The following is a 15,175-nucleotide window of genomic DNA, read 5'->3' on the forward strand; positions in this document are numbered from 1 at the left end:
TTTGTGGATCTGATGTTTGCCTTGCCAGGCTATGAAAGAATGCCATGCAAGAGCATCCAGGAAGAAATGGTCTGTTGCAATGTCGAGGCAGAATAACTGGGTTCTGAACAGCAGCTGTTTCATTTCATAACTATGAACCCACAGCAAGTTAATTGCCCTCTCTAAGCCAAGTCTAAAATAGGGAAAGTAGTAGTAGCTACCTCATATAGTTGTCTTATATAAGGACAAAATGAGATAATTAAACAAAATGTTTAGCCCAGCGCATGGAACACATAGAGCTCGCTGAATGTTGGCTTAAAACGTAACACAAATCCAACACAAATGCACACATACCAGAGAACTCTGTCAAACAGGAGAGTGGTCCTGGGGCATCTTCTCTCCCTCCCAAGCCAATTGGTGTTCATGTGTATATGGAAATATTACAACTATATATTTAACAAATTGAACTAAACATACCCCCAAACTTCAGTATTTTGTCTATCCATCCTGACTCTCATCCTACAAGATAGGATTTTACTTTCTGACCCCCTTGTGGTTTAGCAGGGCCACATGTCTACCTCTAAACAATGAACTGAGGCTGGGTGTAGTGGCTCACAACTGTAATCCCAACACATTGGGAGGCCAAAGTGGGAGGATCACTTGAGCCCAGGAGTTTGAGACCAGCCTGGGCAACATAGTGAAACCCTGTCTCTATAAAAAATTTTAAATATTAGCCAGGCATGGTAGCCTGCACCTGTAGTCCCAGCTATTGATACTAGGGAGGCTGAAGTGGGAGGATCGCTTGAGCCCAGGAGGTGCTGAAGTGGGAGGATCGCTTGAGCCCAAGAGGTGAAGGTTGCAGTGAGCCCAGATTGCACTAATGCACTCCAGCCCTGGTGACAGAGCCAGACTATCTCCAAAAAAAAAAACAATAATTGTCAGAGTGACCAGATCATGTATTTGTGCAAGACACTCCACAGCTTCCTCCCTCTCCCACTAAAACTAGCAATGGTCCAGTTAGTGGCTGCTCTGTCACCCTACATAAGGACAACGTGGAACAGATCCCCAGCTAAGCTGCAATGGAGAGGGAATGTGAAGGAGAAACCTTGTTCTTTGCCTATGAGATCTGGTGGTGTTCCCACAGGATAACCTAGCCTAACCTGACAGATTAGTCATGGAGCTCCCAGGCTGTAGATTATTTTAAATCCCTCACCCAAACACTTAAGACCCTTTATTCCCTGGCTTCTGAATCAAGCCACTCTTCCCATTCTGTTAGCCTCTCTGACCATTTCTCCACTTCCTCATGGACTCCATTTCCTCTGCCTACCTTGTTAAGCCATGCTGTTAACCAAGAATTTGTCCCCAGCTTGTGACTCTTCTCATTCTACACGCTCTCCAGGGAGATCTTACCCACTTTTGATTTATCCACCTGCCGCTCCAGTGTCATAAATCCAACACATCCAAAAGCAAATGCATCAGCTGCCCAGCCCGCTCCAGACATGCGATCTTCCTACACTCACCTCAGTGAATGGCACCAAACCTTGGCCAGAAACCTGGCAGCAATGCTACATTCCTCCCTTCCCGTCCCATCTCATCCCACTACCCGCACCCAGCCCACTCAACCAACCCACCAGTCCTGGCAATTTTACCGCCTTTAAATGTTTGTTATTGCTGTTGTTGTAGTCCAGGGGAAGGGACATTGTTTATTTCTGCTTGTTTGATGCTTATTACAGTAGATACTTAAAAAAAAAAAAAATTATTTCAGGCTCAGGGAAAGTCTTATTTTGGTGTCAGCCCTGACTGTGATGCTCTGTCTGAAAAGGAGGACAAACAGTTTAATCCAGACCAAGAAACAAGCAAACTTTAATTTCCGAGTACACAATTATGAAACTATGCCCGTAGCAACCCGCATGTTTGTCTCATCTGTTTAGCCACTTAAGGTCTCAAAACACTGCCAAAGCTTTCCTTCTCTATTAAACTCCCTTAAGCATTACTCATATTATTATTCAAGTTTAAGATGCGGCAAATCTCCCCAAGTGTATATGGCTGGTTCTCTTCTTATAAATGAATCCATAAGACAGTGTCCCCTAATTCATCTCTATTTTCTCTAACCTGCTTGATTTTCTAAAATTGGAAAAAAGTAATTCCGGTATACTAAAACCAGAGCCCAGGTTTCTCAACATCTTCAGTTAAATGACTTTTAATTCCCCAATCAAGGTAAAACACACAAATGTTATCTGCGCTTTACAGTACAGAACTCTGAGCAGCTGGTGTCTTTTGGTTAGTGTAACCATTACACAGCAGTATCTGCTTGTCAACCCGGTCTTCTTTAGCCTCAAAAAATATTCAGAATTTGTTATGCACATGGGAGATTTCTTACAGCAGCACACTCACTTACAAAAAGACCAAAAAAAATTTTATTGCTTTACAACAAGCCAGCAACAAAGACAACTGAATAGTTATAAACATGACACTTCTAAATCCTCAAATGGAATTCCAAGACCAGAGTGTGCTTCTCCACTTTAATAGCATTTGTTAAAACTGAAATCCACAACTTCTGGCAAGTACTTCAATATTCTCAAGCAGAATCAATACTTAAAGAGGTTAAAAAAAAAAAAAACTATTATCAAACGTATTGCCTTATGTGTGATGATCTAATTTAAAAGCCTTTCATGCTTGATCCTGGCAGTGCTATTACTGCACATTTTAAGTGACCATCATGGGCACTTTTAAGAACCTAACTTCACAAAAAGAGCTGTCACAAGAAAATTGTTCTAAAATCCCAATGCACAGTAACTCATGCCTCATTTCAACTGCTTTTCTCATGATGAAAAAATGTAGTCAGCCTTTAACTTGGCCTGATAAAAGCTGTGAAAGGTATGCCAAATGGCCCCTTGTACAAACAGGAAGCCCAGATTGTTGATCAGGCAAGAAAAGGTGACACTTTTAGATACTTCGTAGTATTCTGGAAAGCACTTTCCTTTCAGTGGGTGCAAAATAACTATGGATTAAGTCACCATTTTAATCATCTCAATTCAATAGCAAGAGTTTCCTGGCACATACTCTTAGTACTACCTGAAAATTGGGGCGTAGGGGGAAGACCACCAACAGTATTTACATGACTTGCCCCAAACTGTACATTTAAAACATGACTGTTGGGATAGTCACCAACAACCTGAAATTTCTTACGCTAAAACACATTACCAAATCCCACTGATTTATTTTGTGTGTGCTTTCGTGGTTTTTATTTTTATATAGAGATGGAGTCTCACTTTGTTGCCCAGGCTGGTCTCGAACTCCTGAGCTCAAGCAATCCCCCTGCCTCGGCCTCCCAGTGTGCTGGGATTACAGGTGTGAGCCACCACGCCCGGCCTGACTTATTTATAATTCACTATTTTATCTTTCTTCCAGACAAAGCAAAGCATTTTTCTCTAACAACATAACAGTCAGGATTTTGCTTATTAACTTACGTGGGTGGCTTTATACTCCCAGAACAAACGATCTAGCTGACTACTAGGAAAAAGGTTTCATAGTTTAGGAATATATCACATCACGTGTTAGTTCCAAATGTACATGAAGACAATTTTTAATTGCTGCAATAGCAGAATATTAAGGCAACATCAGAAAGCAGAGGTGTTTTAAAACACTAAGCCCTACTCCCTGCCTGGTGGAAAACCAAATGATGTTACTAAATCCCTTAATACAAAAACTTTCCAAAATAATCTGTTGAGCTTGACTTTGCAGTTTAATCTTTTATAGTTTGATGGCAGTGAGAGAGAACCTGGGGCTATAATTCCCTTGGCAAAAGAATTCAACATCTGATTTACTCACAATGCTTAAAATAAGGAAGGGAAAATATAAAATAAGTTTTCCTTGCTTGGCAACCATCTTTTTAATTATCTATTTTTATACTGTATCCACGCTATGCCTGGGTGTGGATGGCTAACTCGCATATAGAAAATATCAAGCATCACATCTGGAAGAATCACAAACGAGACAATGAACTTCTCAATCAGTACATCAACAGTCAAGGTAAGCAAGAAAAGGACTTTACCAAGAAACTAACATTTACACTTTCTGACGGAACTGAAATACACTGAATTACAGGCAAATTCACTGAAACAACAAAGAAAATTCTGTCCATGTAAAGGCTATATTTTTTACCCCCAAAAAAGTGTTTCAATTCTGATACTCACACCACAACTGGTTAAGAAAATAAAGCGCAGTGTTTAGCAACTGGGCATCCTAACTACCGTAAGAGGCACTCTGTGCTCACCCCTTCCTGGCAATCGCTGAGGTCAGCAAGGCCAGGAGCAAGGAGAGCCTCCTATTTTTCAACACAAGCTGCTGCCGTCTCCTTATTGAAGCCCCGGATGGAGAGATCATAGACCACCTCCTCTACTTTCTTCACGTCATACTTCAATCCGTCGTAGCGCTTCCTCAGGGAGTCATTTTTCAGGTTGAGAAGGCGGAAACCAGAATCCAGCTCATTGATGAAGGTGGAGATGTGGAGGGGTCGGGAGTAGTCTCCAGCAGTCACGCTGTTGACAGACAGCCTCGACTGTACCAGGAAAGAGAAAACAGGGGCTTGTTACAACATGGCTCCTCCTCAGCACATCTTCCTCTGAATCACAACCAGAAGAACCGCAAGCCTAGACAGCTACGCTGATGTTCTATCTCAGGGTACACGCAAGTACAGACAAGACAGGAGCTTCTCTGAAAAGAATCCCACTGAAAATGAGACCATTTCTGCCAAGTAAAATTTAATATTACTAACATCTAAAATTTCTCTAATTTCTTAAACTGGCTATTGCATAATAAAGTGTTACATTACACAAACATCTTTACAGCTCATCTGCTATCATATCGAAGAAATAAACGACAAAGTAATCACAGCAGCTCCACTACCTCTTCCAACCTCGGCCAAATGATCACATTTCTAGAGCCCACCTACTAAGCTGCAACTCCAGTCACCTAGAATCAAGTAAGGCAGACTTGGGATAAGAAACTAAAATTATGTGAGTGTAACCCTGTCTTGAAAGAGAACTAAGATTGATTTCAAGACCCAACTCAAGACTCCCCTTCTCAGTGTCAGTATACAACCCCCCACTGCTCCATTTGACCGGCTTTAAAAAATATATTAAAATAAAAAAGATTCCCCTTTCTGTAAAATCCTCTCCACTTTTCCAGACTTACCACCCCTTTAGTGCATTCCCAACATACGGGTTTTTTGGTCTCACATACAGGTTTTTTGTTTGTTTGTTTGTTTGTTTTTAATATAGAGAAGGGGTCTTGCTTTGTTGCTTAGGCTGGTGTGGAACTCCTGGCCTCAAGGGATCCTCCCACCTTGGCCTCCAAAACTGCCAGGATTACAAGCGTAAGCCACTGCACCCGGCCCCAACATGTATGGTCCTAAAGACACCTTACACTTAACAACTAATACTAACAAGATGCTTCCTGTTTACTGGTCAGGTGTCTCCAACAAGCCAGACAAGTGGTACAGCCTGCAAGTGGACCCCATCATCCATTCTCACCATCTTCCTCAGGTTTTCAATGCACACATACCCACTCCAATAGACTCCATTTCTGCCTCCCTGCAGGCAAGGCACCAGAATGTTAACAGAAGTTGTGTGTACAACTTCAAAGAAATGTCCTTAAAGCGGGAGGGCATACTGTTTTCCCTATTTCCTCCTACTGCTGGCTAGAGTGAAGATGTGACTAGAGCAACAGTTCTGGAACATAAGAAAGAAGCTGAAGCTAGAAGAACCTAGGGCCAAAGATCAAGGAATCATCAGACCAGCCCTGGACTGCTTTCCTCTGGAGCAAGGACAAGCAAACTTTTTCTTAATGAGCCAGATAGTAAATATTTTCACCTCTGCAGACTGGCACAGTCTCTATCACAACTACTCAATTTTGCTACTGACAGCTTTTTTTTTCTTTAGACTTTTACAGGGCAATTTCCCTAGATACTGATTAAAGGAATAAAGGATAAGAATAACTTAGTTATATAGACAAAAGAGTGTCCAAAACAATTACATGGATTAACAGTTACCAGGAATAAATGTTTTGCCACTACCCTAAAAGGAAGAGGTCTTATCATCTGTTAAAAATTCTTAACTCAGTAAGTATGCACTCATCATTTGATCTGGCTTTTCTCTGATGCCTAGTAAACTATAACACATACAGTGCCAGTCAGTGACTACCTGGTGACTGAGAGATGGCTTAGAAAAGAATTAAGACATTCTGAATTTTGGTACCCATTTTAAAAACAGACAGTGGGCCAGGCACAGTGGCTCACGCCTATAATCCCAGCACTTTGGGAGGCCGAGGTGGGCAGATCACGAGGTCAGGAGATCGAGACCATCCTGGCTAACACGGTGAAACCCCGTCTCTACTAAAAATACAAAAAAAAATTAGCCGGGCGTGGTGGCAGGCACCTGTAGTCCCAGCTACTCGGGAGGCTGAGGCAGGAGAACTGCACGAACTCGGGAGGCGGAGCTTGCAGTGAGATGAGATTGCGCCACTGCACTCCAGCCTGGGCGACAGAGCAAGACTCTGTCTCAAAAAAAAAAAAAAAAAACTGACAGTGAAGCAGAAAGATCAAAAAAGCAACCAGCAAGTTACTGAGCTTACCAGTTCACTGGCAAGAATTAGAACTCCTGAGAGATAATCTTCTACATCCAGATGAAATCCTTTCTCCCGATCTGGCTCAACTAAAAAACACATGAAAATAAAGTCATGCTGTGAATGCAAGTTAAGCCTCAGAATATAAAAATATACACATAATTTCTCCCAAAGTAAGTAAAGAAAGGATGAATCTTTTAAAAACTGGCTTTTTAATATATTCACAACCTTGGCAACTAGACCTCACTATGGATTTTTTGAGTTCTTAAGCAAAATTCAATTCAGTCTTCCCTCAAAAATACTATCAAAAACGGTATCTAGTTGTGTCACAGAATATACTTCTTGTTAGAAAGCACATGATAAAGCATTTAAGAAAGGAGTTACGATATTTGCAACTTTCAAATGGCTGACAAAGACACACACAAAATGAGAAGATTAAGCAGATGTAGCAAAATGTTAACAAGTGGTCAATCTAAGTGGCATGTAAACAGGTATTCATTGTACTATTCTTTCAATTTTTCTGTAGGCTTGAAATTCTAAAAAATTCAATTTTAAAAACTAAAGCAAGTGCAAATGTGTTTGCCATTGTTATTTTTAGCTTTTGCATTTCCAAGTAGAGTCGGCCCTCTGTGCTAACCAACTGTGGATAGAAAATATTTGGGAAAAGGCCAGGCGCGGTGGCTCATGCCTGTAATCCCAGCACTTTGGGAGGCCAAGGCGGGCAAATCACGAGGTCAGGAGTTCAAGACCAGCCTGGCCAACATGGTGAAACCCTGTTTCTACTAAAAAAATACAAAAAATTGGCTGGGTGCGGTCGCTCACGCCTGTAATCCCAGCACTTTGGGAGGCTGAGGCGGGCAGATCACCTGAGGTCAGGAGTTCAAGACCAGCCTGACCAACATGGAGAAACCTCATCTCTACTAAAAATATAAAATTAGCCAGGTGTGGTAGTGCATGCCTGTAATTCCAGCTACTCAGGAGGCTGAGGTAGGAGAAATGCTTGCACCCAGGAGGTGGAGGTTGTGATGAGCTGAGATTGCATCATTGCACTACAGCCTGGGCAACAAGAGCAAAACTCCATTTCGGAAAAAATATATATATACAAAAAATTAGCTTGGCGCAGTGGCAGGCACCTGTAATCCCAGCTACTCGGGAGGCTGAGGCAGGAGAATCACTTGAACCTGGGAGGTGGAGGTTGCAGTGAGTGGACATTACGCCACTGCACTCCAGCCTGGGCGACAGAGTGAGACTCTGTCTCAAAAAAAAAAAAAATATTTACATAGCACTTATACTGTATTAGATATTTTAAGAAATCTAGAGATGATTTAAAGTATGTGGGAGGATGTGTATAGGTTATATGCAAATACTACACCAGTTATATAAGGGACTTGAACATCCTCAGATTTGAGTATTGGGAGAGCTCTGGAAGCATCATCCTCGGATACCAAGCTACAACTATAAGTGGTTTTTAGTTAATTCTTGTTTGTTTTAATAAACAAAGTACAACCACCCTTTCCACCAAAAACTAAGCAACCATGCCTGATTCTGCAGATCCCACTAATAAAGACACTTACTGCCAAGAATTTCTGTAACTGCTTCTCGAGTCACTAGTGTTTCTGTTTCCAAATACACAACAAATGCTGCCAAGAAGACCAAGCGCTGCAACACAAACCTCCAGTGCTCATGAAATCTGCATGAAAATAAGCACATTTAGCCTCCAAGGTTAGGGACCTTCAGAAAGATGGGTTTAATACAGCCATGTTCAAACGGTTTGGAAATGCGATCATTTTTCAAATAAAATCTTACACAAACCCCCAATATATAAAGAGAAATATGACATTTAGCATTAATTTTACAAGTTCAAATTTATAACAATTATTTAAGTTTAATCAGTGAGAAACATGGTCTAATTTTGATGAGTATGAAAATTTATGCCAGGTGCAATGGCTCACACCTGTAATCCCAGCACTTTGAGAAGCAGAGGCAGGTTGATCACCTGAGGTAACGAATTCAAGACCAGCCTGGCCAACATGGCAAAATCCCCTCTCTACTAAAAATATAAAAATTAGCCAGGCATGGTGGTGGGCACCCATAGTCCCAGCTACTCGGGAGGCTGAGGCAGGAGAATTGCTTGAACCCGGGAGGCAGAGGTTGCAGTGAGCAACATCACACCACTGCACTCCACCCTGAGCAACAGAGTGACACTCCGTCTCAAAAAAAAAAAAAAAAAAAAAAAGACAGAAAGAAGAAAACTGAAGATTACAGATGACAAGAGCAATTGTGCTTTCTAAATTTAATCAGTAAGAACAATGATACTGCTCTGAAAAAAATAAAAATTTGCAACTGATGATTGAAGACAACTGCAATTATGTATCATCCTCAACGTATTCCTACATTGATTTGAGTGCAGAATACCAAGAAAATTCTGATTCACAAAATTACCATTTGCAATCACTAAACAAATGCACTTAGAATACTGAGCTAGAAGCCTGAAAAAAGGAAATTTTACAACCTGTGGATATTTACACCATGCCTCCTGATTTTCAAATGTGGCAACACATTCAAAAAAAGGTCTCAACATAATGCAGGTCACACAAACCCTTCTGAAGGCCAAATCCAGCCAGAGGGCAGCCTGTGTGTGACCTCCAGAGAAGATGGTCTCTAAAGACCCCACCTATTCTACTGTCCTACCTCTCTCTGTGCTTCAGCTATTACAACAGCGGTCCTTGACCTTTTCAGCACCAGGGACCAGTTTCGTGGAAGACAATTTTTCCACAGAAGGGGGGCGGATGGTTTCAGGATGAAATTGTTCCACTTCAGATCATCAAGTATTAGATTCTCATAAGGAGCACGCAACCTAGATCTCCCGCATGCACAGTCCACAATAGGGTTCACACTACTATGAGAATCGAATGCTGCCACCAATCTGACAGGAGGTGGAGCTCAGGCAGTATTGCAAGTGATGGGGAGCGGCTGTAAATACAGATGAAGCTTCACTCGCTCACCTACCGCTCGCCTCCTTCTGTGCATCCCAGTTCCTAACAGGCCACAGACCAGTACCAGTCCACGGCCTGGGGGTTGGGAACCCCTGCCTTACAGCAAGGATCAGCAAATCTTTTCTGTAAAGGGCCAAGTAGTAAATATTTTAGGCTTTGTGGGACACTTTCACTGTTACATATTCTTATCTGGGATTTTCTTTTTTTTAACAACTCTTGAAAAAACAAAAGCAATTCTTAGCTCCCAGAGGCAGCAGCCACTAGTGGTTTGTCAACCTCTGCCTTAAAAGAATATTCTCATAAGGTTATACTATCCACCCCTGAAAATACTCATCCTATTTACTGTTGATATATACGTCTTAAAAGAACATCTTTTTCAGTAAGAAAATTAAAATAAGTAGAAAGTCTTGATTCAGATGCAGTTTTTCCCAGTTTAACACCTATGAAACCAGGAGACATTTCACAATCCATGTTTCACAAGTTTTTTTTTTTTTTTTTAGATGGAGTCTCACTCTGTTGCCCAGGCTGGAGTGCAATGGCGCCATCTTGGCTCACTGCAAACTCCGCCTGCCTGGTTCAAGCGATTCTCCTGCCTCAGCCTCTGAAGTGGCTGGGGTTACAGGCATAAGCCACCACCTGGCTAATTTTCATATTTTTAGTAGAGACGGGGTTTCGCCATGCTGGCCAGGCTGTCTCAAACTCCTGACCTCAGGTGATCTGCCCGCCTTGGCCTCCCAAAGTGCTAGGATTACAGGCGTGAGCCACCACGCCTGGCCCATGTTTCACATTTATGACTGGCAAAATTTTCCTTCCCTACTGGTACATAAAACAATGGTGTATCTTAAATCAACAGTGTTGATTTTAATAAGAAGACATGGCATAAAATATTAGCTAATTACATCACTTTGCAGTGAAATTCAACTTCAAAGTAAAACTCGACTCCATATATATACTGCCACCTAATCTCATTATTTCACTAACTATAGTTCATCCAATTTCACAAGAAACTTGTATATAGCAAAAAGATATTCTCACTTTTGACCCTCATACCACATTTTCTTTTTAATTGCTTTTTCACTGCAAAAGTAATACATGTTCCTTAAGATTTAGAAAGTAAAAAGAAGAAAAAAATAAAATCACCAATTTTTGTCATAACCATTATTAGTTCGGTTTTTTCTCTTTTTGTTACTTCTACACAGGATGTTTGCCTAGTTGTAAGCAATCATTTGGTACACATAATTTTTCTCCTTTTTTTTTTACCTAACATTATAAAATAATGCTATTTTTCTTACAAACCTGTAATACTGTTCAGCAGGAAATTTGGTCTTCAAAGATGTTAGATGTGTTTTTACTGTACCAAAATGTTCTCGAGCTTTCAAACACCTCTTTGGAACTAGTCACAAAAGATAACCAAATGTAATGAAAAATTTACCAAATTTCAAATACAGTTCTTGCTTAATAATCTAAGTAATCTATCTGGAAATTAATCAACAAAAAAACCTCACATCTAATGTACACATCTGTGCTTTTGAACCTGGCTTTCAAAATATCATCCCCAGTTTCCCTACTAATTAGCTATACTGAAAAATAAACAACTTGCTAAAACGGAATATATTAGGAGACACACTGGTAATTGGTTTGGTTGTCATAAATAACGTCATCCTTAAGGAGCTGCACACCAGCTGCTATTCCTGTTCACTCCTCAGAGGATGCCTAAAATTGCATTGCTTCTTCCTCCCATATTTGGCAGAAAAAAGCCTTTACCAAGTATTAACAATCAGGATGACCAACTCCGTATCATTAAGAAAAATCACTTGCCTCTGGCACGTGTAAATGCATTATTGTATCATTCTTGTATCTGAAAATATAGCTCCTTTAGCTGTGCTGGCAATACCTTACAATGAAGGTTCCATGTCTAAACTTGACATATTTTATTTTCATTCAAGAGGCTGATTATAAACACATTAATTTGAAAACATTTTATACCTTTTAATCTCATATTAAAAGGTATTCAATCACTGAAAGGCTGGATTCAAATACACACAGGTGCATACACACACATACACACATACACACACACACAAAGGGCCAAATAAAAGTCGCTAGATAACACAAAACAGTTACAAACCCTTGGGCCAGGTGCGGTGGCTCACGCCTGTAATCCCAGCAGTTTGGGAGGCCCAGCCAGGCGGATCATCTGAGGTCAGGAGTGCAAGCTCAGCCTGGCCAACAAAGTGAAACCCCATCTCTAATAAAAATACAAAAAAAAAAAAAAAAAAACAAGTAGCTGGGCGTGATGGCGGGCACCTGTAACACCAGCTACTCAGGAGGCTGAGGCAGGAGAATTGCTTGAACCCAGGAGGCGGAGGTTGCAGTGAGCTGAGATGGCGCCACTGCACTCCAGCCTGGGCAACAAGAGCGAAACTCCGTCTCAGAAAAAAAAAAAATTAAAAAAATAATAACAAACCCTTTTCCCGCTTACCCTGAGAATACTGTGCTGGCAGAGAGCTGCACTTTACAGGAAATGGGTTAAGCAATTGTAATTATCATCAGTAGAATGCCCTCACAATAGAAAACATCTCTGTTTAAACCATACTGTGTGGAAGTGGAAGAAAAATCAACCAAAATTATCAAATCACCTACTTCTTCAATTTTTACTCACCATAAAGCACGATAGCCATTTTTCATTATAAAATGTCTTCTGGATAGAAACTCTCCCTCTAAATAAGAGACTGATAATTGGATACAAAACAAAGAACTTACTGTCCTGAAACCCAGCACCCTGATGGACCCCTTGCAGTAGAGTTAAAATCTCTCGAGCTGTTTGTTCTAAACTCTGTACAACTTTTCTGATTTCCTAGAGAGAATTAAAAATAAAAATCAGATACTTAACAGAATTATTGTCATACACTCACACCAAACACATTAGATAGCTTATGTGATCTATCATAACCAAGTTTGAATCCTGACTTTTCCACTTATTTCCTCTGTAAGACTTCAAAAAGTCACTAAAAAGCCTTAGATACCTCAGATACCCTTTAAAAGATAATAGCCACCCATTCACCCCAAGTATTCAATTAGGACATTATAATGGATGACGTGTGTGAACGCAACTTGCAAGATGAAGAGTTAAATGCAATACAAAAGTCGGGTATTTCTAATTCTTTTTTTTTCTTTTTTCTTTTTTTTTTTTGAGACGGAGTCTCGCTCTGTCACCCAGGCTGGAGTGCAATGGCGCGATCTCGGCTCACCGCAACCTCCGCCTCCCGGGTTCACGCCATTCTCCTGCTTCAGCCTCTCGAGTAGCTGGGATTACAGGCGTGCGCAACCATGCCCAGTTAACTTTCTTTTATATTTTTAGTAGAGACAGGGTTTCCCCAAGTTGGCCAGGCTGGTCTCAAACTCCTTACCTCAGGTGATCTGGCCGCCCCGGCCTCCCAAAATGCTGGAATTACAGGCATGAGGCGCCGCTCCCCACCTCTAATTCATTTTTAAAATATTCACTGAGCATACTTATGCGCGAGGCACTGTGTAAATACTGGGGAACTAAGCACACAATCCCTTCCCTCTGGCGGTTTAACATACAATGGGGGAGAAGATTTTTTTTAAATAATCAATATTACACACATAAAAAAAGTTAATGCGCTACTAGAAAACATAACAGGAAATAGATCGCTTAGACTGTGACGTCAATAAGATAAATACGAGACAATCAGGAAAAGAACGGGAAAGAAGCAAATTCCAGGAAAAGCAAACAGGCAGGAAGCTATTTGGGGCACTAGAAGAGGTAAAGTGAACATCATACACAAAGACAGAGAGCATAAACGAGATTGAAGAGAGACCATGTGACCCACAGTAGAGTCTGATTTTTCATCCTGTGTGGGATAGGAAACCATAGGAGAGTTTTAAGCAGGAGATCACATGTGCTTTTAAGACAGCAACAAAAATACACGAAACGCTCATTCGCTGAAGACCAGGTGCTAATCGAGCCTTCGATATAAACAAGTGCTGAAAAGAAAGAAAACTGACACAAACGAGGCAAGTGATGCTGAGAAGCTGAGACTCGAACACGGGGAATCAGGACAGAGCAGCAAAATTTGGGGCGGGGGCGGGGAGTGCCTAACCTAAAGCTAGAGGGGAAGCAACCCACCCTCGGAGGCGTCCCCACCGCCCGAGACTGAGCGGCAGAGGAGGGCCGGGCGAAGTGGCCCAACTAGACATGGAAAGGCAAAGGGAATGGGGAAGGGAGGGGGCTCGCCTCTCGGATGTCCTGCTCGGCAGCCAAAAAGCCCTGCAGCTCCACGAAGATCTCGCTCACAGACATGGCGCCGGCTGCACAACAATCAGCCAGTGTAGCAAGGGCGGCCAAGGAAGTGGACTCCGGAGGCAACCAGCGCAATCAATCGCAACGGCCGCCGCTATCGCCGCGTACCCCCGGTCTTACGCCACGACCGTCGCTGGGGTCCTCCGAGGCTCGCGGCGCGCCGGAGGACGGGCTGTCCGCCGCGCTGCCTGAGGCGCCGTCCGCCGCGTTCGGAACAGAGGCGCACGTCCAAAGGGCAGAGGAGAGGGAGAGTGGGCGGGGCCTCAGTGTGAGGCCTTCAGACAGGCATCGCCAGAAACAACCTGCGAAGGCGGCCCTCGGAGCACGTGGGCCTGAGGGAGGGCGGGGACGGGCGTGTAGGTGGTGCGGGCAAGCGGGGCTGTTTAGCTTATATGTGTGTATTTATTTCATACACAACAACAGTTGGGGGGGAAATATTTCACAACGAAAGAGTATGCACAAAAAACAGGTGCAGAAGAACGTAGAGAGAGTTCAGCCTTCGTGAGAAAGTAGGGGGCCAGTGCATTTCCAAAAAAAGGAAAATAAAAGTAATGTATGTAGGACTGAGTAGGGAATGGATTGGGAGCGAAAATTTTCTGTGTAGATCTTTTATTGTAATGTCTTCTCTGTATGGCTGTATTACCTATTTTTAAATTAAACGGCTTTTTTAAGCGTGTGCGGTGGGATGTTTCTCTTACCACTCACACCTTGCCCTAATTCCCCTTCCATGCCCTATAACAGTTTCCCCTTTCATGCCCTATAACGGTTTCCCCTTTGTTCTTGAAGAATTATTTCATACACAAATACTGTGTGTGTGTGTGTTCTTGAACAGTTATTCCATACACAAATACAGTGTGTGTGTGTGTGTTGCACTCGCCAGATGAATTGGAATGATTCTTATCAACTAAATGATAATTTATTGCTTGCTTTGTTTCTGACGTTATTCTAAATTCTTTGCATGAAGGATCATATTTAATTCTCATTATATGAGAATAATTTCATGTCCACGAAGAAGACAGTAAGACCACTAGCACCTACATTTTTAAAAAACTATCGGCCGGGCGCGGTGGCTCACACCTGTAATCCCAGCACTTTGGGAGGCCGAGGCGGGCAGATCACGAGGTCAGGAGTTCGAGACCAGCCTGACCAACATGGTGAAACTCCGTCTCTACTAAAGATACAAAAATCAGCCGGGCGTGGTGGCGCGCGCCTGTAATCCCGGCAACTCGGGAGACTGAGGCAGAAGAATCGC

At 42.2% G+C, this 15,175-nt stretch overlaps 1 protein-coding gene across 4 annotated transcripts; it reads right to left on the reverse strand.

Annotated features, from left to right (window-relative positions):
- Positions 1 to 2,372: 2,372 nt before the first annotated feature.
- Positions 2,373 to 14,594, reverse strand: TSN (translin). Of its 4 annotated transcripts, none has more exon segments than NR_038093.1 (6): positions 2,373 to 4,540; positions 6,613 to 6,692; positions 8,178 to 8,293; positions 10,896 to 10,992; positions 12,363 to 12,456; positions 13,750 to 14,044. NR_038093.1 is itself a non-coding variant. In NM_001135404.2 (6 exon segments), coding segments are annotated over 6 exon segments (687 nt in total). In that variant the 5' UTR covers positions 13,924 to 14,043; the 3' UTR covers positions 2,373 to 4,306.
- Between the last annotated feature and the right edge of the window lie 581 nt (positions 14,595 to 15,175).

This window comes from Pongo abelii, chromosome 11 (genome assembly GCF_028885655.2).
Source record: "Pongo abelii isolate AG06213 chromosome 11, NHGRI_mPonAbe1-v2.0_pri, whole genome shotgun sequence".
Classification (NCBI taxonomy): domain Eukaryota; kingdom Metazoa; phylum Chordata; class Mammalia; order Primates; family Hominidae; genus Pongo; species Pongo abelii.